This window comes from Uloborus diversus, chromosome 1 (assembly GCF_026930045.1).
Source record: "Uloborus diversus isolate 005 chromosome 1, Udiv.v.3.1, whole genome shotgun sequence".
In the NCBI taxonomy this organism is placed as follows: Eukaryota; Metazoa; Arthropoda; class Arachnida; order Araneae; family Uloboridae; genus Uloborus; species Uloborus diversus.
In genome coordinates, this window is record NC_072731.1 from 201982590 (window position 1) to 202009334 (window position 26745).

At 31.8% G+C, this 26745-nt stretch overlaps 1 protein-coding gene across 1 annotated transcript in view; it reads right to left on the reverse strand.

The window, feature by feature from the left end:
- Nucleotides 1-26745, reverse strand: part of LOC129218171 (hemocytin-like) — a 123144-nt gene that overhangs the window by 46626 nt on the left and 49773 nt on the right. Inside the window, exons 23-36 of the mRNA XM_054852388.1 lie at nt 25440-25542; nt 22721-22842; nt 18991-19091; nt 18708-18855; nt 16617-16640; nt 16062-16337; nt 13606-13763; nt 12368-12466; nt 10490-10646; nt 9546-9617; nt 7408-7530; nt 5539-5798; nt 3654-3865; nt 2253-2506 (exon numbers count right to left, since the gene is read on the reverse strand). Of these exons, the coding sequence (XP_054708363.1) occupies nt 2253-2506; nt 3654-3865; nt 5539-5798; nt 7408-7530; nt 9546-9617; nt 10490-10646; nt 12368-12466; nt 13606-13763; nt 16062-16337; nt 16617-16640; nt 18708-18855; nt 18991-19091; nt 22721-22842; nt 25440-25542 (2109 nt within the window). The remainder of the gene's footprint in view (nt 1-2252; nt 2507-3653; nt 3866-5538; nt 5799-7407; nt 7531-9545; nt 9618-10489; nt 10647-12367; nt 12467-13605; nt 13764-16061; nt 16338-16616; nt 16641-18707; nt 18856-18990; nt 19092-22720; nt 22843-25439; nt 25543-26745) is intronic.

Genomic DNA, 26745 nt, shown 5'->3' on the forward strand with positions numbered 1-26745 from the left:
ATAAGTGAAATTGATTTTTAATAGTATAACACTTTTTTAAAAAATTTCAATTTCCTTTTAATTCTATAATTGCTACTCAGTCAATTTTTTTTTTCATTTTAGTTACTTGTTACATAGTTCTATACATACATATTGATAAAAGACAACAATTGAATTTATTTTTTATAAATATAAATTGAAAAAATTGTATATTCACTAAACTAGATATTGAAATACAAGAAAACTTAACTTCATACATTCACCTTGATTTCACCTAGTCCATTTTTTAAACTTCAGTTTAAGTTTTAACTTAGGTTTAGTGTGTAGACAGACAGACACACACACACACACATATATATATATATACAGGGTGTTCCGTTTTAACCTGCAAAACCTTTATTTTCACAACCAATAGTCCTAGATGTATACTTCCAATTGCAAGAATGTTCAAAATCAGATGCAGAGTTAAGGTATCGAAAGTTTGAAGTAAAAATAAAAATAAGTCAAAAAATACAAATTTTAACTTTTTATGCGGGTCTCAGGTCCCCTAACTTATGTTTAGAGAAATAATCTCCATTGAAAACTATTATTGACACAAAAAACTTGACATTTGTGCAACCAAAACTCAAAGAGATATTTCAATTCAAAGTTATGAGGGACCATACAGAACATGAGACTGGATCTTATCGCCCTTTCAGAAGAATGACAGATCATCAAAATAAGAAAAGCAAGGTATTTATATTTTTCATTGCTATTCAAAAAAAAAAAAAAAAAATGAAAATGTTATGACGTGCACAAAAACACACTAAAAAACCTCAATCAATTTGAAAAACCACTCTTTGGACACATATAATTTCAAACACTTGATAACCGCTATATTTTCCCCCAAAAGGTGTTATTGACAGCAAGTGAAAAGTGGTGTAAGTCACAAAACGCTGCGTTTCATATCTCGGTGAATATTGGTCGTACTAATTCAAACTTCCTGAGCTGGAATTATTTTTCAAAGGAGATTATTTCCCTAAATATAAGGTCAGGGACCTGGGGCCCGCATAAAAAGTTAAATTTTGTATTTTTCGACTTATTTTTATTTTTATTTTCCCTTCAAAATTTCAATACCTCAACTCTGCATCTGATATTGAACATTTTTGCAATTGGATATATATATCTAAGACTAACGGTTGCAAAAATAAAGGTCTTGCAGGTTTAAAACGGAACATCCTGTATATATATACAGTGCAACTTCGATTTAATGATACCGGATTTAATGATTTCGGATTTAATGATTTCCTCAATTTAATGATACATTTCTCTGGTCCGGATTTGACTGCATTGAATATATATATATGCTCTTTGATTAAACAATATCCTTTTTTTAACGATAAATTTTTCTATTCCTTTGACAATCGTTAAAGAAAGGTTGTACTGTATATGACAATAATGCCCAAATAAAGAAAGGCATGTAACAGCACCAGATATGAGTGGTAGTTTAAGGGAGTCAGGAAAGCAAAAAATGGCTTAACTGTTGAAGTTATTTAAAAATATATCAATTTATCCAATGCCAACAAGAGATGGCCAAAGATAACTGGATTTCTAGAACTGTCAAAGATGTAAACTATTCAAGTGCTGTCATAGTGAAGAAATATGATGCAGGGAACAATGGCACTAACAAAAGTAAGTTTCACTTTTCACTCCAGGGTCCCCTGTCCCTGCCACTATTTGTGGTTTAGCCAGTTGAATGGGACCCTGAAGAAGACTGCTTTGATTTTTTGATCCAGACCAGCAACCGAGCAAACCCTGGCTCAGCACACCCAAAGGTATCGTTTCACTTGGAGGACTTTCTGACCACGAGCATATTTAATGCTCCCCCAGTCACCATTAATGAAGACGATGGATCTTCGACCAACTAGGATCAAAACCTGGGACTCTCCGGTCCCAAATTTGATGCCTTACTGGTCAGGCCATCACAACCTACGGAAGTAAACAACAGAAGAAATGCATTCGAGCATAATAATCTGCAACTGAGGAGCAACTTACAGCCCATAAAAAAGCCACAACTTTAGGCAGCCCTGCATATGCATTCCAGTAACTTAATCAAGATCCTCCATTAAGATTTCCACTTATTTCAATTACATAGTAATTAGAATTTTGTTCGTTTTTTTTTTCAGTCTAATCAATTGCTGGCTTAACTTGAAGTTTCTCTCTTAATTAGAGAAGGATGGTTGCATTACAAATTATCTTTGCTAGATATCATTCTGACAAAAAATGTTGCTTACTGCAGTCATATTTGATTCTCCATTCTGGAACAATGATATTTCCTTTAGATTCACAAGCCTCAACAAAGCCATCGTAGGCTTGACATTTACAAGAGAATAGATCAAAAGAGTCGCGAGACACGTCGAAATTTCCATCTGGTAAATTACGGGCATCAATAGTTCTTTGTTCACATTCACATATGAATAAAAGGCATGCTTCAATACGATTTTCAATTTTCACAAAATCAGTACAGGACGAATTGAATGGCTCTTCTCTAAAATAGAACAAAAGAGAACAATTACATGCTGAATAAAAAAAAATATGTAATAAACACATAAAACATTCACATCTTGGCTTTTATATTTAGTTACACCCTAATTTAAAAAAAAAAGGCAAACACGAGAAAAACAAAATACAGAGCAACATAAATGCCTTTAATAATCAGTTTTCCTTTGAAAATAAAAAGAACAAAAACCCATTTCATTTGATGCAAGTTTCCTTATAACATAGTGACTTCTAAGAGAGTCAAAAAGTACTTTTTAGTCTCCACGCATATTTTCTTCAGACAAAAGCAATTAAAAATCAAACAAACAAGTTCACTGTCTTTTCTTTGGCTACTGAATTGAGTACCAACTTTTCAAATACTAGTGTTGTTCTTTAATCTAAGTCAATCATGAGTCCCAAAGACACACACACATCATTATAAAACTGGGTCCTTAAAATGAAGTTTCCAAAATTGAGCAAAAAGACCAAAAGTTTTGAATGTTAAAAGATTGATAAAATTATTCTTCAAAACATTTTCATAAGGGTTAATATTTAAAATCATTAATTTAATACACCTGTATTATTTTACTGCTCTTATTATTTCTTTTCTAATGGGGCTGTGATAGAGGCTTTACCATTTGCAGAATTAGTGCGATCCCCCAATATAGCATCCATTCTTCATATGGCACCACTATTGACGGATGCCATTTCACGAGAAGTTCAAAGTACAATTTTCCCACCAGATGGGGGTTTTTGGACTCTCTTCAAAGCAAAACTGCACAAGGAATTAAATTCTGCTTAGAGTACTCAACTGCAGAGAGTTATTGTGGAAAAGGACAATTAAAACTGGAAAAATAGTTTTTTTTTTTTGTTCAGGGGAGAGAGGGAGTCAATTGTTTACCTCCTGCAGGAATAAGAACTTGGATTTTTTTGAGTCTTAATTTTTATTTTGAGCACACTTTGGATTTGAATGCTCTAAACACTGCCCCTACTCTTTCGATTTAACGTGTCTAATGGATGAACTTAACAGGGAATTTTACTCTCCATTGATTCTTAATAATTATTTATTACACATAATTTAGAGTTATGACTTTACGAAACATTTTTCTGCTCTCGACCAACATTTAAGTTTTAAAAATCAATGCCTAACACATTACCTTAATTCACTGCACACTTCAATTGCTTTCTGTAGTAGCTCAGGCGGACAACTGGCAGGCTGGCATTTCTCCAATGAGCCTATAGCCCAGCTGTTACCAAATTTTTCGTTAGAAATAGCCAGTTCCCCATTTGGCATAGTACGGTCATCAGACATCTCCCTGTTATATAAGCCGCATAATCCAAAAATGTGTCCTACTGAACATTTTGAAACCTAAAAATGAAATTCAACAAAATTACCCTTCAGAGAAACTTAACCCAAAGCAAAGAATTTATAAAAAGAAGTACTTATTACTTAGGTTATGTATTCAGATTAAATTATTTCTTAAAATATTAAACATATTAGGAAGAGTTAACATACATGTGTTTGAGATGCACTCTAGTAATATGAGTGAGATAAGATAACCAGTTAGATAGTTTAAAATTTCCTAAAACCTTAACAGTTACCAAAAGCAAGATACACATGAACTTCAATCAGAAAGCATTTAATCTCAAAAATACCCAATTAACATTGAAAAATATTTTTACATATGTTTCTGAATCTTATTTTAGGTTTCTGTCAAGTAATTTAATTTATGCAATATATATTAAAGGGTCGACCCCTATTACTACACCTTTCCGTAATAACGACCGATGCATGAAGTCCCGTTTCCTATGCCACAAATGCAATGTTATTTTAATGTCTATTACAGTGTCCAAATTGAATCGTTCATTCCTATATAACATCCAAAATTAAGTTTTTTTTGTCATCCTGAGGACTAATTATTCGAAAACTAATATTAAAATATTTTATGCTTTTAAATTTAAAATATTTCCATTGAAAGCAATTATCGGTTGGTAAAGGGTGAAAGAAAAAGAAATAATGAAAACCGCGAACAAATTGTAGACATTACGCTTTGTATTTTGTGGAGAAAACCAAGAAAGTGGAAAGCTCCTATAATATCTATCTGAGAGGAGAAGACATACACTTGGAAAAAATCTCAAACGAAAATAAAATGAAAATATGATATTTAATTTGAAAAATAACTAGCTTTTCTCGGTTATTTTGAATGTATCTTGTCGTTAAACGTGTTATTTTAAAGTTATGTGTAATTTATGGATAGTATTTCAGCATAAAACTTAAAACAAGAGAAATAAACTAGCAAAATTGTCCAAAATGTAACTATTTAATTATTTTGTCAGTTTTTTGTTTCCCTTTTAAGACAAAGCATAACTTTGAAAAACTGTTTCTGCATTAAAAAGAAAAATGATGAAAAAACATGCGATACCTTATAACGACCTCTCTTTACAGCAACCGATTTTGTTTGGAGGATAGGGGTCATTGTAATGAGCATCAACTGTATTTATGTATATATGTACAGCGGCTACCGCTCATACGAATCATGTTTGTTCTAAACATTAAAAAAAAAAAACTGATTCAATAAAGTGGCTAATTCATTAAGCTGGACTTTGTTCTGTTTTTGAAGATTTTATTCATTAAAGAATTTGATTTAATTAACCGCTGATTCAATAAACCGTCTTCCACTGTAAAAATATATAAATATACATATTTTTTTGATGTAAAAATTAAAAGGCTGTTTTGATACCAATGAAATATTTTTGAAGATATTTTCATAACCGTTTACAATCACACAAAGAACTATTCCAAAATGACATCATATCAATCACTAGCAGGGAAGTACTCAATGTAAGCACCTAGAAAGATCAAAATTTAAAGGACTTTTGGAACATCATGTGTAAGATCCATTTAAATCACGCAGATAAGAAACACTGTGATTGTATAAAAGGTCCCATTTGTATCATTTTGTAAAACAAATAACATACCAAGATGTTCAAATACAAAGTTTATGCAACAAAAAATGTGAAAAGAAAGGAACCATAACTAACAGTTATCTTGGCATTCTGTTGAGTATCCCAACTGACATCAAAATGGTATTTTTTGGACCTGAAAACAACAGTGTTACCACGTTTCTTCAGTTCAAAATCTTGAAATCTTTGGGAAACAAGCCAGAAATTAGAGGGAAGCACTTTGCTATCTTGAACTGTCACATCTTCAATACCTGGTCCAATCTTAACTGTCAGAGAATCTACTTCAATTACCAAATATTTATAGCAATTTAAACCACTTGAAAGACATGTTTTGTGAACTAGAAAAAAAATGAAGGAAAGTGTGGATGAATATCACATTGAATCATGGAAAATGAAAAGAATGCACAATTAATTTATTTCTTTGAAAATGAGCATTAACTCATCATACAAATGGTACAGCAAAAAATTCAAAGCTGACTTTTTTAAAAATTAACTTTACACTTATAGACATAACTTTTTACACTGATAAAAAGGATATTTGTTCCCCTACATATGTGTCTGAAGTTTTGTAATTATGTGCACGAACACCTTGTAATAGGAGGAAAAACTTTACTTTGGGTTAGAAATTGACTGACTGGAAAGAAACAAAGAGTAGTTGTCAGGGGAAATCATTCTAAATGGAGTGATGTTTTCAGCGAGGTTCCTCAGGGCTCAGTTTTAGGGCCTCTCTTATTTATTATTTTTATGAATGACATCAATGAGAATATTTCTGGAAGCATAAATTGTTTTGCTGATGATGTAAAAGTTATGGGGATTATAGAAAATGAAGAACAGGTAAAACAGCTTTAAGAGGATTTAGATTATATTACTAAGTGGGTGGATAAGTGAGGTATTGTAGGGAAATGTCAAGTGCTACACTTAGGCCATAGAAATAAGCATACAAGTTATCGTTTACAGCGTTCAATCATTAGTCAGGCAGAAAATGATATTGATCTGGGTATCCTAATAAATCAGGACTTCAATTTTAGTCAACAGTGCAGCATCACAAGTAACAAAGCCAACAGAATGCTTGGGCTTATCAATAGATCTATTTCAAACAAATCTAAGAAGGTTCTCCTGCCTCTACATAGGAGTTTAGTAAGACCTCATTTGTAGTATGCTGTTCGGTTTTGGTCGCCTTATCTGAGGAAAGATATTTTTGTATTGGAAAGGGTTCAAAGAAGGGTAACTAAATTAGTAAGGGGACTCTCAGATTTAGATTATGATACCAGACTTAATAGGCTTAACATGTATAGCCTGGAGCAAAGGAGGGTCAGAGGGGACATGATTTAGTTATTTAAATTTATCAAAATAAAAGATGTAAATGAATTAACTTTTTGCGGGGAAAGCAGGACAAGGGGTCATTGTTTTAAGCTATTTAAATCTCAGGCTAACTTGGAAAATAGGAAAAACTACTACTTTAGCAGGGTTGTCAGCACTTGGAATAGCTTACCGGAAGAGGCGGTAATGAGCAAGGGGGTGGATAGCTTTAAGAGGGCCATTGATCTTCATTGGGGACTAATTAATTGACTAGGACCAGCCTAGCTGGGCCAAGAGCCTGTTGCTGGTCGTCACATTTGTATTTATTTGTATTTGTAATTTTGGGTCTGCGTCTATGGACGATATCATACTAAAAGAGCAATACTTATAAACCTTAGCTTCAGCAACAGTTATACAATGCATAATTTAAACTTAGATTAGTATTATTAAACATGAATTTCTGGATAAAAAGATTAACATGTAACATATGACACCTGTTTGCAAAAAATTCATTCTGCTAAGGATTTAAAAAAACAAAATGGTGATACAAAATTCTTAGTAATAGTATGCTTGTTTTCTTTATATAGACTTTTTGAAAATACAAAAATTTTGTTCAAATAAGGTTTTGAATTTATTATAGTCACTCACTTTCAACTGAATATAAATTTTGAGGATATTCAGCTAGTAACACATGATGACAAATATCATACTGGTAAGATAGGCCATCAAACGTTTCAAATAAGTTAGCTGTCATTTCACAATTATCAGTCCCTAAAATAAAGAGGAAAATATTTTTAACATAAAGAGAAAAAATCTTTGATAAATATTCATATAAAAAATAAAATGTTACAAAAAAAAAAAAAAAAAAAAAAAAAGAAGTTGGCAGAAAGCATTTGCAAAAAGGAACGATGCTTCTTATTGATGCAAAGGATCAATAAGAAGCCTGTAGATGTTGTTTACATTGATTTTCAAAAAGCTTTCGATAAGGTACCGCATGTTGTTCTACTTAGCAAATTAGCTGATATAGGAATAGGAGGGAAAACTTTCATCTGGGTAAAAAACTGGCTGACCAGAAGGAAACAAAGGGTAGTTGTAAGGGGAAATTATTCTAATTGGAGTGAGGTTTTAAGCGGGGTTCCTCAAGGATCAGTGTTAGGGCCTGATTTGTTCATTGTTTTTATGAACGATATTCACAATAATATTTCTGGGAACATGAATTGTTTTGCTGATGATGTAAAAGTTATGGGGACTGTAGATAATGAAGAACAAGCAAAACAGCTGCAAGAGGATCTAGATCATATTACGGAGTGGGCTGATAAATGGGGTATGGCTGTTAATGTTGGGAAATGTCAAGTGCTACATTTAGGGCATGGAAATAAGTGTACAAGTTATTATTTGCAAGGTTCAGTCATTAGTCAGGCAGACAAAGTTACTGATCTGGGGGTCTTAATAAGTCAGGATTTAAAGTTCAGCCAACAGTGCAGCATTGCTAGTAACAAGGCCAATAAGATGCTTGGGTTTATCAATAGATCTATTTCAAACAAATCTAAAGAAGTTCTTCTGCCCTTATATAGAAGTTTGGTAAGACCTCATTTGGAGTATGCTGTTCAGTTTTGGTCTCCTTATCTTAAGAAAGACATTAATGTATTGGAAAGGGTTCAAAGGCGAGCTACAAGGCTAATAAATGGACTTTCTCACTTAGATTATGATTCCAGGCTTAGAAAGTTAAAAATGTACAGTCTTGAGCAAAGAAGAGACCGAGGGGACATGATTCAGTTGTCTAAATTTATTAAAATGAAAGATGTTACGGGGCTAAAGTTTAGCACTGAAAACAGGACAAGGGGTCATTGTTTTAAGCTATTTAAATCTCAGGCTAACATGGATATTAGGAAAAATTATTATTATAGCAGGGTAGTGGAACCTTGGAACAGTTTACCGGAAGAGGTGGTAATGAGCAAGGGAGTAGATAGTTTTAAAAGGGCCATTGATCTTCACTGGGGATTATAAATTGACTAGGACCAGTCTAGCTGGGCCCAGAGCCTGTTGCTGGTCGTCACTTTTGTATTTGTATTTGTATTTGATGCAACAGCACTTAATAACGTTTTTAATAAGAGTTGGGAATGAAAACTTGTTTAAAAAATATATATAAGATTGAAGAATTTATTATTATGATTATTGTTATCATTGCTGTTATTATTTTTTTTTAGTAGCATCTCAATCTAATCAAAACGAAATACATTTTTAACTAAGCATGTTTGCCTAAAAATGCATTAAAAAAAGGTATGGATACGAAGGGTTTGCTCTAAAATGAGAATTAAATACATTTGGTCCTGATGAAAAATAACTAGCTGTTGCCATAATATATTAGACAAAGAAGAATAAAAATAGCATGAAAAAGAATGAATTGAAATGTAACTAAGGATGTAATAGCTCACTGCATGATTAAAGTACTAGTGTGCATTTAAATTAACTCAGTTAGCTAGGGTTTTCTAATACATTGAGATACTACAAATAAATACAGAGAGTGAAAAGTTATAATAAAGGAAACAATTATCTGGTACAGAAAAGAAACACTACATTGCACCGTCAAATTTAGTTGCTGTTAAAGCTGTTCTATTTTTTGCACTGAAATTTTTTCCATGAGCACAAAAACATAAAATATACTAACAGGAAGATTAAAAACAAAATGGGCAATCCAATAATATTGAAAATTAATAAATAAATGATTTTCAAAGCAAAATCATTTTTTGATTCTAGTCAAAAGTAGAAATTTTAAAATGACATACCAAGTTCATATTCTGCATTACAAATAGCAGGATGTTCTGTAGTCGTAGGAGACAATGTTGAAACAGTTGGAGCTATAAAAAAAATGTATAGAGCAAGAGTTTATACAAGTATAAATGAATACAATTTCAAAGACATCTTTCCAAACATTGAAATGAGAGGTTTCGAGGCATTTTCAAAACGGGAAAAAACTTAACTTTGCATATAGTTACGTCGCAAGTGTAGAACTACAAACTTTCAGTTTCATGTACCATCAATTGGGGTAACTTTGGATTCTGTTGGTAACATTGGCCCAACTAATGAGAAGTGATTGTCTATATTGTACTGCTCGACTTTTCATTAGTTCGGTAAATGTTACTCAAAAAAAAAAGAAAGAAAAAAGACCAGTTACCTTAGTTGATGGTACATTTTTAAAAACATATGCAAAATTAAACAATGAAGTACTAACACATTTAATGTTTAATATTTTCCCTAAAACAAAAATAAACATAATAATGTTATAATAATTTTATGCTAATCTTCAAATTACATCAAAAGTTAGCAATCTGCAGAATATTGAGATGTTATTAAGAAAACAATTTCCAGCAAAGTACATATTTGATTTATTAAAGATTTATTTTTAATGCACTTATATATCATTCCTAAGTTTATTCTATGACTGGATAGTTTCATAATAATTAAAGGAGAAAAGAGAAAGCCATGCAATAATAATAAAATAAATAAATAGTCTTTTAAAAACCAGAAATATGAAAACAAAACGTCAAAAACCAATTCAAATAGTCTTTTGTCAGAAGAATTAGGACAGCTACAATACCTGCTATCCATAAAGAAATTTTGATATCATGTCTCAAGTATAAGTGCTAGCTAAATATAGTACTTCATAGAATTGAAATATAAACACTCCTTATAAAAGTTGTAGTAATTATTCAAACAATAAATTTTTTACTTGTAGGACAATCTGTTTCATCATCAGCACAATCTTTTATACCATCACACCACTGCTCCTCTTTAATGCAGATGCCATTGCTTGGACAAAGAATGGTTCCTTCAGCACAGCTTACACAGTTACAGTTGCAATGATCATCCATTTGCAATTTTTGGCCCTAAGAAAGGTAGCACAAGTAAATGCAGAAACAAAGATATTAAGTCAATGTCTGTTAAGCCAATTTTCCAGTAATAGCTGAACACAACTAAAATAAAAAAGCTAACTAGCTGACCCATGCAAAACATTTGCCTTTGTCAGCAGGAGTTTAGCCATTACAAACTGTATTTTCTGGCTTGTGGAAGGATTGATCAAAGAACTTTCGTGTATAAGCATGATGCTCTTCCCAACCGATATAATGGGTCTCCATCTCAGGATGCTATGCACTAAAGCAATAGTTGGCAAAATAAATTGAAATCAATGTCTCTATTCTGTTAAAATATTTTCATAAGTTATTCCGCAATTCACCATATTAAAATTTGTGCTTTGTTTCCTAAATTTAGCAACAGTGGAACTGTAGTTCAGAACCCTGCAATGAGTGTAGATTATAAATTAATGGAAACTAGGGTCAGAATTTTTCTGAGGAAAAATACGTCATTAAAACAATATTTTTTGGTCCAAGGGGATTCGAACTCACAACCTTTGCATTATTAGCATGACGCTCTAACATACTCAACTAATGAGCCTCTACTTCAAGAAGCTATACATTAAACTGCTGTGTAATAAAAAAACAAAATAAATTGTGTTTTTTGATAAAACAGTAAAAATGTGAACTGTCTCTCGGTTTTTTGCCAAAAGCGGTGAAGAAAATCTTGAAAATGATGCCTTTCTTACGAAGCAAGACAAAGTATTAAGGAATTTACGGCATTCCCCCCCCCCCCAAAAAAAAACACTAGAGGCAGTGAGAAGCAAAGGGATGCAAGTGTATTTTCAAGTTTTTAGTAAAACCTGTTTAAAAATAAGGTCCTAGGTTGGCTTTCATTGAAAAGCTTTTATAAATCATGCTGTATAACAGCACCTACCAGGGCTACTAGTACTATCTCTTTCCCCAAGACAGAGGAGAGTTCACCTACCATTTATACCAGTTATCCCCAATTTTTAATTTTGTCTAACATCCCTTTGCTTCTCACTGTCTCATTTGAAAAAATAATATGTAAGACGATAGACATATGACTGGTAAGTGTGTTTTGTAGGCATTTTTCAAACCATTGTTAGCTTTGTCATATATTATGTACATAAGTGAAAGATCTCAATTGCCTGCAATGGTTAAAATGAGAAGCAATAAAGAAAGTGTTTCATACCAAGGACTCTAAAAAGCGTTAGCTTCTATTTATCTCTATTTCTATGCTCCTCAGTACATCACCAATCTTTTTGCATAACCTGTATAATATTATAATAAACTGCACTTTTAACATCTCCAATCTAAAAGTAAATTATAGAATCTACAGACAAAGGAACTGTTTGGACTTATTATGAAAATATCTAGCCTTTTTAAATTGTAAAATGATCTGATTTGCAGCCTAGGTGTTTAAAACTAAAAGGTCCCCGAGTTCCAATCCTGGTGATCAAGTTGAGGCTTTAACAATGAGAACGTGTTAATAACTGTAAAAGGTTATTTAACCATCTGGGTTGTTTGATAAGATGATTGAGTTTTCCTGGTTCTCTATTCAATATGAAAGTACAATCAAGATGCTTTTATATTTTCACTAGCAAGACAATTTTCTTCTAAAGTGCTCTGAGACACCAAAATAATCATAAAAAACAACTTCCTCTAGCGCAATATGTTCAGTTATAGCACTTGAAACATGAAACAAAGTCAGCTCAAAAGGAATTCATACTCACTGGTAAACAATTTGGACACTTTATAGGTTCACAAGTTGAATAACCTCCTAAGATGCACTCACAACGATGGCATTCATTGGTGATTATTATATTTGATGCCTATGAAAAAAGTAACCTTTTAATTAATATGAATATTTTTTTCAAAAATGCAATATAGATAACTTAAAAAGCTATTTTTTCAATTTGGGATTGCAGCCAGGCAATTCTCTATGCTTTAAAAGTTATAGTTTTGCAGAACTTTCAGTATATCTATTCAGATTGCTTTTTCATTTTAAATATCATATAAAAAGAACACTATGATGAATCATAATATTTTACAAGTTATACCATAAAATATAAAGAAATCATTAAAAAGAAAAACTATATGCAGAAAAAGAAAAGCATAAACAATCAATATAACCAATGTATTCATACTTTAATATTTTACTTGTAGCTTATGTCATCAATCCCACTACGTACATCGATGAAAATCTTGTATACAATGAAAATGCACGATTGGCTTTTATCAGTTATTTAAGTGAGAGGATAGTTTAATTATTAGTAACTAAACTACAAATTAGTATGTTGTGGCGAAACAGACCGCAGCATTTACTGATTATACTCAAGTGCTCGTAAACAAAAAAACAATTTGTAAAAAAAATCATGAAAATGTCTTCTTGTTTGTTTTTATGTACAGGGGTAAGTATGTTCCAATGTACAGTGGTTAGTTTGCTTTGAACTGTCTGAAAGTCCCTTTTTTTTGCATCATTATTTTCAAAGACATTACATGGCCGAAAGCACATCGTCATTCTTTCAAGCTTTTCTGCACATCAAAAGCCATCGAGTATATTGAGTATTGTTCCACTTCAAATTCTTCACATTAATTTGTTGTTATTATCAACCCTTTCATTATTTTTACAAGCAAGTTTGACTTATTTTTAGGGAAAGTTAAATTTGTGGAAAAATTAAATATCTTCAGACATATATTCTTGTGCTTTCATAATGATAAAAAATAAATACATTAAGTAATTAATCAATGAATTAATCTTATTGACCAATTGGGTAGTTTGAGGGAATTTTAAAGACTTAGTCACACAAGCAGCTCTGTATTTTGAATATATACACAAAAAAATAATTTAAATAACAAAGGCTTAAAGTTATTTGTAAAGCTGTAATATTTTTACGCACTCAACAGTAATATATGTCTGCAAAACGTTAAGAAATCAACCAGAAAATTAAATTAATAACATTTGACTTACATTGAATGTCTTTCCGTCATTAAAGCAAGGACAATCAACATGAGGGACACATTTGGAGCCATCACAAGCATAGTCTTCAGGACAGGCTTGAGGACAATAATCTTTCATGAGATTTGGAACTTCAGGGCAGAGACTAATTGGAGCAGTAGTTGGAATACCTGCATAAAAGAGCATGTGTAATGCAACAATTATATTTTTGCAGTCACATTTTTAAAGCTAGCGATAAAAATGGCAGACACGAATTTCTGAACAGTATAGTTCTAAACAGTACAGTATAACAGTACTATACATATAACAGTATATATATACTATTCTCTGCTGATGAGTGCTAAATAGCACAAAACTGCAGTCCTCAGATGGAATGACTGATCTGGCGGTGTTTCTTAAGTGTATATACTGATCTGGCTACCAAAATTCCAGAATATTTCCAGAACAACATTTAAAACCATCCAAATTTTACTCAAAAAAATTTTTCTTGGCGATTTCATGGAAAAATGGAAAATAAAGGTTAAAAAAAAAACACGTCGTAGTGTAATCTATTGATAAAACTGATATATACCCCCCATGTATGTACTTATAGTTCAACAATCATATTAATACTATACTATGAACTTCTTTGCTCTGTACCTACTCTTCAGCTGAAAAAGGATGAAGGCTTCATTCAACAGCTGTTATATATATTTTGGGCCTCTTTTCACCCCTTACAATACTTTACCTCCAAAACCTTATATTTCCTTTTATTTCTTTACACCACATTAAGTGAAAAATAACAAACAGAAACTGCATACAGAAACTATAGTAACACTGATAATTATCACTCTCTGTTCAAATAAATGTTAACCCGTAACAGGGGAGGAGAAAAACTGTGACCCAACAGGGGACGTGAGGTCTCAGAGACCAGGGGTGCCCACAAAGGGGGATTATGGCGCAAGTTGCGCCATCAAAATTTTTGGGGGGATTTTTAAAATTGCTCTTTATTTATGTATTTATTGATTTATTTTTAATTTAAATTAAAATTTATTTCTTTTTATTCTGTTTATTTTTATTTCATTTATTTAGTTTGTTGCCATTGGCACAGCACAGAAATTTTCTAATAAAATAATAATAATTATTAAAAATAATTAAATACATAAATAAATAAAAAATATTTAAAAGAATAAATAAATAAAACATATATTAAAAAGAAAAAATAAATAAAAATTATTTAAAACAAATAAATAAAATAAAAAAAGAGCTAAAAACAAAAAAAAAAAGGGGGGGGGGGAGAGTTGAGGAAAAATTGGGGGGGGGGGGAATTTGCGCCATTGAACTTGGGGGGGATGGGCACCCCTGTCAGAGACCGCTCTATTTACCAATTTTTTAAAACTCGTGTAATTAAGATACATTCCCGTAATTTTCCTTAGATGTTCTTTGAAATTTTATTAGCATGAGGAAAAAATATTTTTAAGTTTTGAATCGAAATATACCTTTTCCGAGAAAATTTTGCTAGAGTTTTAAGATTTTCCGAGAAAATCATATGCTGCAGTAAATAACTAACTACTCGTTATAAAAATGAATATATTATTTATTAATGATTTCATTTTAGTTCTTTAATATATACAGAACATTTTAGTACCAGAAAATTGATTATATCACGTTACAGGAAAATTTTGACAACCCTTTAACTATTAGCATTTTGTGTCGTATTTGGAGGAATAATTCAGCCATCATTGCACCTAGAATATTATTGTGTAATTTTGGTGAACGTTTCAAACATTTCTCAACCTCACCTAGAATATTTTGCATCTCTTCCGCATAACGCATAAAAGATAAATGAACTTATATCTGTGGTTATAGCGTTAAGAGCCATGTCTACTACAGCCGAAAATTGTAACACTGAAGTGGAGGTGCAGTCTCACAGATCGCTTGTAAAGAATACAATTAAATTAAACTGGATGCACTTGCCTAAAGTTACTGATAAGCAAATGGGATGTTCAAGGTCACAAAACAAAAAGCTATTGGGAAAAACCATTCAATCGGACTGAAAATGAAATAGGAGTCATCGGAAGAACTTTTGAGCGGGCTGTGAGACCGCACCTCCCTTGTTAAGGGTTAAGATAATTTTCTTGTACCAACTTAAACTACAAAATTTACGTTGAAGCAGTTTTGGTTAGAAATTCAGCTAGAATAAAACTAATGAAAAGATCAAGGATTCCAAGCGCAGTTAGTTTAATTTTGGAACTTACATTTGTCAGCTAAAATTTTCTTAAATTTGAAAAAGGAAAACAGCAGATTAAAGTCTGGGTTATTATACTATCACATACTTTGCCCCTCAGTTTACATCAAGGTACACATTTTATTCAAATTTGTTCTTTGTTTCAGCATTTCACCAAAATTTCAGTACAGTTCCAGTTTCTGTAGTACGTAAAAATAAAGGACTAAGAAAGTTTCTTTACATGTAAGATATCCATCCTTACCACACGTCCAGCATTTAATTCGGACTTCATAGTTGTAGCACAAAGAAGAGGACTGAAGCTTATTCTCACAGATCAAACCATGAGTGAGATCACAGCTCACTAGCTGACCAGTTTGAGTATAGTCTGTTCGAGTTGCCACAGTTCGACATTCAATTTCGAAAGGGTTGCTGCATGTGCCTGCAGCAGACAGTATTTCTTTAATGAGTTCTTTGTCACCAAAAGTTGACATTGCAGGATCCGATAAACTAATCCATGGGCTGTTCTCGACGCATGGCTCTACAATGCAGACAAACTTTAATTACATACCTCAAGTACAGAATAAATAAATAAAAGTCTTTAAAACTTATTTTTAAAATGGATTATTAGTTATTAAAAAAACGAGAATAATATTTAGCTTTACTATCATGTCTAATATTTATAACAGCAATTTAATTACATGAAAAACATTTTTCACAGATGTAGTAAACTTGTAATAGTAAGAAATTATGTATAACAATTTTAATGAAAAAAAAAAGGTTATATGTGTGAAAACTAACCTGTAGTTGTAGCAAAAACTGGTGGGGGGGACTTCTACTGTGGCTGTAAAAAGAAAAATAAATTATGCATAAATTTATTAGGCAACTGGTTTATTAAATATTGTATTTATATACATTAAAAACATTTATTATTCACTAGTGGTACCCGCACGGCTTTGCCTGTAACAGAAAATTAAAAGGTCTTTTGGTTTGCCTGTATATTTACAAATAATGTATGGTGAATTTTCTCGCCAATTGGCTTGTGCCTATGTCACGGTTCCATGTTATAATAATGTTGTAATTTACTCGTCCATCTTATGATAATTTTGTTCTTAAAATTGGAATAGAAAAAAAAACACATCGAATTTTCGAAAAATCGCTTTGAGGTGCACATGCTACCAACTTGGTGCCAAATTTCATGAAAATCAGCCGGACGGTCTAGGCGCTATGCACCTCACAGAGATTCTGACAGACAGACAAAGATCCGGACAGAGAGAGATCCTGAGAGACAGAGAGATTCGGACAGAGATACTTTCAGCTTTATTATTAGTAAAGATTACACTAATTATATTAAAAGACAATCGTTACGTATTCTGATAAAAGTTGCATTTATGTGTCAAAAATTCATTTATTGGAACAAAAATTTTATATTTTTGTAAATAGTATAGTTTTTGCAATAATAATGTAAATAGTATCATATATAAGTTATAGATTAATTAATTCAACTGTTATTTTCCCTTAAAATTATTTTTTTCACTAACCCTGAAACAAAATGCAAGTGACTTTTTATTTCCTATCATGACATCTTTCTCAAGAGAATAGCAGAGTGAAATCCTGTTATAACGAACTTCAAGGGACCGCAAATGCTTTTCTCATAACAAAAATTTTCAAGTACTGGAATTCAAGCAATGTAATGACAACTAAAACAGGACTGAATATTTCATTAAACACGCACTTCTTTTATTGGTATCTGCTGTAACAAAATTTGACTACATTATTTGCATCCAGCTCAAACTAGTGAAAGTGATACATTTTTGTGAGTTTATTTGTACTTAAGTAAGGGGTTCTCCCCCCTCCCTCTTCTGCTCACCGACCCCCAAAGATTGCTTCTTAATTTTATTAAAGTGCCTGTAAAGGAAAATCAGATAAAAATAAATGTTATGATTTGAACAAAATAAAAATTGTGCTCTCCTTCCCATAGGAAATAGAGTTTCAGTAAAAAGCACATTAAATTTAGAAAAACATTAAATTCCCACTCCCCAGTCCCCACGGTAAATAAATTCACATCATACTAAAAATAAGTACAGCAGCTGAGCTCCTATGAACTAGCTTGCTCTTTAGGCTCTGATATACAAGCATATCAGAGCCTGATGAAAAATCTGCCAAACCATCTCATTAAGTGCTAATGGTTTTGGGTTATTTTTGCAAACAGCACTGCAGAAAATAATAAAAGAAACTTTTAAAATAAACTGTACATAAGTTACTACTCTAAGCAGAATCTCTCATAATTATGCCTTAACCCTGGCTAAGGACATTAACATACAACTTATTAACCAAGCTTTAACCTTAACTTTACGAAATCAACCACACCATGCTTGAATACTTCAGCTGGTGAGCTAAAATAATTTTAGCTATTGGCCTGAAGGTGATAGCTTCAACAAGATGCAATCAGCTTGCTTATAACTGTTTCTGACTAATGCTCTTTGATAAGAGTGAAACTGTAGTATCTGCATGTCATAACTGAACTATTGGTATACGCATGTAAAAGAAAGTGGGTTTAAGCCTTTGTGCAACGTCACACTCAGTCCAACACTAAAAATTTGTTGTTGGGGTCCTGTGTCGGGTAGTGTCCAACATGTGTTTAAGTTGCTATATAATTTTGGTAAACTTAAAATGGCATTTCTAAATACGATCCTAGAATACTTATAATACTCTTCAATTACATTTTATAATCTCTTTGGATTTACAAGGAGGAAAAAACTTTTTTTTTCTTTTTAAATGGACCACAAAGTTTAAACAAATCACACTTTCAGTTTAAATGTCAGAAGGTACAAAGATTAAGGGCATTAGGTTTATTTATAGCAAATAACTCAGCACACCTAAATAGAAATCAATTGATAATTATACTTACGGTATGGAATAAAGCAACCCCAAATCTCCATGCGCATTGCAGGTAAATTATGCCAATCCAAGATAATAATTTTCAAGTACCGAGCTTGAATCATTGAGCTGAATAACCGAAGAACAATGGAGTTCCGGTCTCTATTTCCACTAAAAACCTACAGAAAAGAATACTGTTCATTTTGTTGTTTGATAAACAGAATTAATAGCTTTTGATAAAGCTTCAGGTACAAGGCTCGGGTTGGGGGTCTTTTATAAAGGTCATACATAATAAATCAAAAACATTTACTTACAATATTATCAGTTTCCATATCAGTAGCATACTCCCAATTTATATTATCTAGACTATACATCACTTTATAGCTCATAATCCACATGTCTTTATCTTCTCTACCTTTAAAATTGACAAACAAATACTGTTAGCTTAAATACCAAACATACTCTTTAAATTTGAGCATAAGTTACAAATTATTTCAAAATGCAGCATAAACTAGAAAGTATTGCACTAGGTTCACAATAATTTTTAAAGCTCTAATTAGAATAGACTGAAATTAAGATTATATAGAACTAGATCATTAGAAAACAGTTAAGCCATGAATTGCTAATAATTTAAGTTATGGTAATACTTTTTATACGTTTTGTTTTGAAGTACACATCTGTTTTATTGCTAATAAGCTAATAATGTTATTTCCATTAACTGCCTTCCAGAATTGAAGTAATGATAGTGAGTGTCATTTTCTTAAAATAGAAACAACTCAATATTTTTTCTGTTACATTTTTCAATTTGTAAGGCTTCAAATGCAACATTTTGCTTTATGCAAGTCTAACCTTTAAATATGTTTAAAAATTTAAATATGTAAGCCCATTCTACTCATTTTATGATTCTTCAAAACAATACAATTGATATAAGAAAATAATATAAATGAAATTTTCTTCACAAATAAGAATTTTCAATTGCAAATTTTACAGAGTCAATGCTATCTAAATAATGTTTATTTAACTTATTAATAAAAACTTTTTAGTGACCAAGTTGGGGGTAAAGTTTAGGTGCCAAATTAAAAAGATGGCCCCGGAACCGTGGCTAATGTTTTTCATCTTAGTGTTAGAAGGTTTTTACATAAGTACAAATTTTACTTAAGCGCACAAGTACTCATCAAATTTACTGAGCACAGAAAATATACAACACATCCAGTAAAAAAAAGAAACATCCTCATATAAATAATAACCGATGATCGAGCAACCCGCAAGTTTCAACAATGAAACTGGAGCCACGGCATGATAAGTTGATAATATTTTTTGGCAATGTTTGACATGCAGGGAAAGGCTTTATTGTGACAAGGCTGAACTCGATACGGTAACTTAACTGTTTTACTAGTAAGACAGTCATTTTAGGGGAATCAAGAATCAAAAAAGTGGTTGAAAATTAATGCTATCCACTGGAGTTTAGGGTTAATCCAATGGAGTTAGGGTTAAAATCTCATAGGCGGATTTAGGACTGAGTTCCTGGGGGGGGCAGGATTTTTTTTTTTTGGAGAAACATTTTTAATTGCCCTCCCACCTCCCATGTTTTTGGCTGTTTTCTGTGATGCGTAAGGCCATTCTTTACTTTTTTATGTGTCGTTTTCATTACTGTGTGTAATCATGCTGTCATTTTTAAATTGACCTTAAAAGAGAGGGGGCTGGTATGAAAAGAGTAACGCAGCGCTCCCTTTTAAGTGGGATATAGAATATCTCCAGTTTTAGGGGACCCGGGGGTTACTCCCCCGGAGGAAATAATCTAAAATAGATATAAAATTCTGCATTTTGAAGTCTTATAAGGGTTAATTGGAAATAATAGGCAAATAATTTTTTTTTAAGTTTTACGCTTTAAAAGTGCTTTGTGATGCAAGTTAATACTTTAAAAGAAATGGTGCACAGATTTAGAGAATAGGTATCAAGAGAGTAACATACTACCCATTTGAACTATTCTTAATTTATATACTTGATAAGAAATAAAATTGAAGCACACTTTGCTTAGGAGTTTCAAAGACTTGTCTAATTATTTTCAAGGTTTGGTTGGTTAGATTGGGTTTTTGGCTCAAGTGCCCTGGTAGGCTATACTGCGCCAATTCTTTTCAGGTATTTTAGAACCTATTAATAATTTGCACTTTCCAGCCTCTGAAATTGAGTAGTAGATTATACACTTGTACACAGCGCCGTGTTCAAGGGGAGGGTTTTAGGGGTTAAACCCCTCCCTTGGGGAAAAAATAAGCAAAATGAAGAAAGACTTAAGTTTACTTTAATGAGAAAGTTTGAGTTCAGCGTTTTTATTTTATTTTAATTTTCTCTCTGAAGTTTTTTGCGATTTACAACTTCTAAAGCCTTACAAACTGATGTAATATTTCAGAAAAAGTATGGCGGACGAACCGCTGAATGATCTACCAATGCAAAGAAAGAATATTGCTTATTGTAAGGAGCATATGGTGAATTTGGCATACGTTACATCTATGAAGATGCATTAGTGATTGTGCTTGGCTATGTAATTTGCATCTGCAAAGAGCTCTTTCTTGTTTAGTTTATTAAGCATTATTTCAGAACATAACAACCTGATATACATTCTACATTATAAAAGAATTTGTGAAGAGTTTTTAATACTCATTGCAATATACTACATTGTAAACAGAATTAGTTAAAAAGAAGCAAGCAAAGTTTGATTAAAGCGAATCTGTGAAACGAAGGAATACTTTGGTAACTTGTACAGCTAGAGGTATCTTTCAAGAATACAGCAGTCCTTACATATGAATAAACGCCATACTGGGATCGGCAATTTGTCGTAAAACTAAAAGCTGTAAGGGGGTTGAATTCTCCCCCCCCCCTACTGGTAAGATTAAAACCCCCCCCTTTATGAAAATCTGGACACGGGCCTGCTTGTACAGTATTGTTCAAACTTTGTAAGAAACGGCTATTTTAAGTTTAAAAGAAAAATAAACTTTAATTTCTTATTCAAAAAAGAAAAAATCATGATTTTTTTTGTGTTATAAGATTTTGGAAGATAAATTGTTACTATATAAACTCCTCCCAAAACTGGGGGGGCATTGCCCCCCTCTGACCCCCCATAAATCCGCCCATGTAAAATCTGAAATATCAAAATATCACCAAATAGGCAATTGCTTCATTCAAATGTAGAAGAGTAGAAGCAATTTTCACCTGTCATACCTTGACGGGCGACTTTCTAGTAGATAAATAATTTTAATAGAGCAGAATTTCCACAGGGAGAATAAACATTATACAAGGTGTCCTCAAAGTCTTTAACAGATCATAAAAATTCATAGAAAAACAACAAAAAATCATATGAATATGTGGTTTGCACCATAATGCTTCTCAAGTTCAAGAATTTTTTATGACATATATATGAAATGAGAAAATATGAAAATAAGAAAATATAAAATACGAAAAAGAAAAAAGTGTCATTGTACGTAATTGCTGTATTGTCACAGTAAGAAAAACAAACGTTACGTGAAGTGTTCAATCTTTTCATTAAACAAAAAGCAATAGCTTTCATTTCCATAGTTCAATGTGTGTGCCTTTTGTGGACATGTGATGAACTTCAGTACCGGTTTAGATGTGGTTCAAGCAATCAATGGTGCACACATTGAACCCTGATAATGAAAGGTATTTCTTTATTTAAATAAAATGATTAAACACCTCACATAATGTTTTTCTTTCTGTGACGATACAGTGATTATGTATGTAATGATACTTTTTTCTTTTCCTTTACAACGTCATAAAAATTTTTTGAACCTGTGAAGTATTATGGTCAAACTGCATATTCATATGACAACTTGCTGCTTTTCTATGATTTTTTAAAATGTGCCAAGGATTTTTCGGACATCCTGTAAATGTATATTCTTTATTGAAAGTTATGAGAGCATTTATCAATAATGTGAGGCACTGTAAAGTTTGAAAAAAAAAAGAGCTGTTATTCAAATGTCATTAAATCAATATCACCATTAGCAATAAAATGTTTCCAAAATAGTTTCTTACCTTGTGTTAAAATGCCAGTAAGATTCCTTTTACCATAAAAATCAATCAAAACTACAGGTTGATAATCATAAGATGCAGGTACCCAACCACCAGGAGCATTACCTTCTTTATGGGTATTTAACCTTGATTAAAAAAAAAAGGGAAATACAGATTCATTTGATGAGCTTAAAAGATTTTTAAAAAAGAAAGAAATATTTTTTTTATAAAATTACATTTCCTCAACATCAGATTAACATCTAATTAAAGGTGTATTATAATATTTGATATTATGTAGAAAAGCCTTGAAGAGCTGAAACTCAGCTTTACAAGATTCTGCTATATAATATTACACCTAACACATTCTACGTAATATTACTTCTAACTTAACTGTTTTATATGATTCAAAGTATCAAAAAACTTCATCACTTTTTTCTCTTTGCTTGCAAAAAAGTGCTATTTTATGTTATTTTTTTTTCTTCTGAAACATTATTATTGTATAATCACATACCTAATCCTACTTTTTTCGAAAGCAGTCATAGAACGGCACAGTGCAAGGTGTTGGTTTGAAACTGAGAGGAATTTGGAAAAGTTACACAACTAATTTTTTTTCTAACAAGGTCCTATGGGTTTTATAGAAATTGGGCTCAGTACCCTTTAGGTACTCCCTGATCAATTCAGTTGCTAATGCAAAATGCACCATCATTCTTTGATGTACAGTTTTTCTACATTCTTTATATTTAGACCGGCAATGTCATCAGTGTCAAAACTGAATAGAAAAAGTGAAAGAAAATTTTATCTATGACGACTAAGGTTAAAGCTATAAAAAACTGAATGCACATGAAACAATTAAAAGTGTTCTAAAAAGAGAACATTGATAAACACTTTCTATTAAGATATCAATAAAATGAAAAATCAAAGTAAGTAAAGCTGAGATTGTCAAAGATTCATAGCAACTATAGCTGGGGCAAATCTAATCTGGCAGCAATGTGACGGCTACATAGATCCTAATCATAGCAATATGACCCTGCCAGATTAGGTCTGCCCCAGCTATAGTTGTTTTAAGGCTATGCAAGAGACCATTCTCCCTATTTTGAAAAATTACAATCCTTAATATTTTTCAGATCATCTCCGTTTTTGGAAATGGTAGTGTCAGCCTAATCAAACATAGAAATATATTAACATATTGCAAATCATTAGTTTTGTCTTTAAGCTTTTGTTTTTCTTTTTTTCCTTACAAATGTAATCCATAAAGGAAACAAAGACACATATCTACACTAAAAAAGGAGGTGAGAACATTGCATCAAAAGCATTTCATCTTATTACACTCCAAGTATGACAAGAGTATTTTTATTCTTTTAAAAGCAGTTCAGATTAATTAGTTTGTTCTTTTTCTAACCTTAAATGATTTGGTACAAAATTAACTGCAGCATTAATTAATTTTTTTTATGAATGTTTGTATGAATGAAGTAAAAAGAATGTATTACAAAAGTAACTGTATCATAAATAAATAAATAAATAAATAAATATAATAATAATAAGTCAATAAATACAAAATTTAAAAAATAACTAAAACAATAATACTAATAATAACTTGTCAAAACTAAAGTTAGTTATGATTTAGATTTCTTTCAAATATACAAATACAAATGTGACAAGCAGCACAGGGTTTTGGGCTCAGCTAGGCTGGTTCTCGTCAATTTATTAGTCCCCAATAAAGATCAATGGTCCTCTTAAAGCTATTCACCCCCTCGCTCATTACTGCCTCTTCAAGTAAGCTGTTCCAAGTGCCTATTACTCGACTATAGTAGTTTTTCTTAATTTCCAGGTTAACCTGAGATTCCAATAGCTAAAAACAATGATCCCTCGTCCTGCTTTCCATGCAAAAATTTAATCCATTACCATCACTTATTTTGATAAACTTAAACAACTGAATCATGTCCCCTCTGATTCTCCTTTGCTCCAGGCTATACATATTAAGCCTAATAAAAGTCTAGTATTATAATCTAAATCTGAAATTCCCCTTATTAGTCTAGTTACCCTTCTTTGAACCCTTTCCAATACAGAAATATTCTTCCCTAGATAAGGCCACCAAAACTGAACAGAATACTCCAAATGAGGTATAAAGGAAATATAAAGGATTTTTTTTTCAATGCAACAAAAATATTGCAGATTTAATTATAATCTCACACATGAAAGCAAATTTAAATGTTTCCCAATCTTTTATTGTGAAAAACAATGTTTTTTTTTTTTTTTTTTTTTTTTTTTTTTTTTTTTTTATTACCTGAAACAGTATATAAAAACAAAAAACTCATTGGAATGAAAATTCTGTTTTCAACAGCTTTCATTGCTGACTACTTTTATTGAAAATTTTGCTTTTAAATTGAAGTCAGATTTCCTTTGCCACATGTTGATTACAAATAAATATTTTGGTCTTCAATTCTGGAATATTTCTGGGGTAGACACTCGAATCCCTACCTTTACCCTAAAATCATTGTAGATCTTTTTTTTCTTTTCTTTGTGAACTTCAAAACAAAAAACAGCTGAAAGACAGTCCATCACGGGACCACCCCCCATCACCTTGTATAAGTGTTCAATAAAATATCTTTTTCTCCAGCATTCATTGAAAAAGAGGGGGGAAGCTATTATGGAATGTAATGTTTATGGTAATATATAAGCAAAAATCTGATTACATAATTTTAGTAGAAAATTACCATGAGTATCAATTTTAGAAAACATTTACCTGATTCTGGAAGCTCCACTTTCATCTCCATCTGATGAAGATACAGTAATAAGAGTATTAGGCAGCTGGTGATTTTCAAATCCCATTGGCTCTATGCATTTGGCTGGAAAATATTGTTGAAAAATTGAATTAAAATATTTCAGAACATCAAGAATATGAAAGTCAAACAATAAACATCTATTAAAGAACTTTAAAAATTTACAACACAGTAAATTAACTAAAAATTTTAGGACCTGAACATGAAGAGATTATACTTTAGCATTTAATTATCTTTAGGGATCAATGAGACACGGGATTTATGACAATGTACTAGATCAGTGGTTGGCAAGTCATTTTAACTGGGGTCCAAGTACTTACGAAAACTTTTCATCGAGGTCAAAGAAAAAAAAAATCATATGCCATGCCATACAATTTCTTTAATTTTATTTTCTCTCACAAGATAATATTAAATACTACAGATAGTTATATTAGTGTTTAAAAATCAAGGGAAAAAATTACAGTTGCTGTCTTGATACTTGTCAAGTGAGGTTATCAGATTGTGCTCAAGGTGGGCAGACGTTAGTTTTGAGCGATATTTGTTCTTTAAAAGTTTCTTACACATATGTGAACCTTGCATAATAGCCAGGTAATGGTGCAAATCAGTAAATAACTTAGAAAATATTAGAAAAAAAAGAAGGTGGTGCATAAAGATATTATCTTCAGAAGGAACATTTTAAAGTAATTTTTTGTGAAAGTTATACTTTCAAAATAATTTTGGTGCTCCAATTTTTGACCGCTTTTTGGTCCAATCCTGGACTACAGTCTGCTGGTTTCCAACTGATGGACTAGATGCATTTAATTGTAAAGTAATTGAAAATTATGAAACCACTGAAAATATTACACTTAGCCAGGCTGTAATACGGATATTAGTCAAAAATGCATCATCCTTGAAATACAGCAAGGAAATAAACAACAATTTAAAAAAAATATCTTCAGGAGGTACAGATGATTTTAGCATTTTTTAATGTCTGTTGACCTTTCTGTGTGTCCTACTGCCTTTTTGAGTGCTCTTGTTGCCTTTTTTTTGGGCTCCCTGCAGTATTTTTTTAAATGTCTTCATACCATTTCAAACTCCTACCGGGAATTATACTTGATTTTAATATACCTTCTAGAGATGACATCAGAGGTGCCGGGATTTGCTTAGACATGGTACGACTGTTGGGAGAAATTTATTGACCATCAAGGCACTCATTGACTTGGAATTTGGAATGTATCATGATTTACAAGTGCAAAATGGTAAAGCAGGTTATGGGAGGGCAAAATTCTC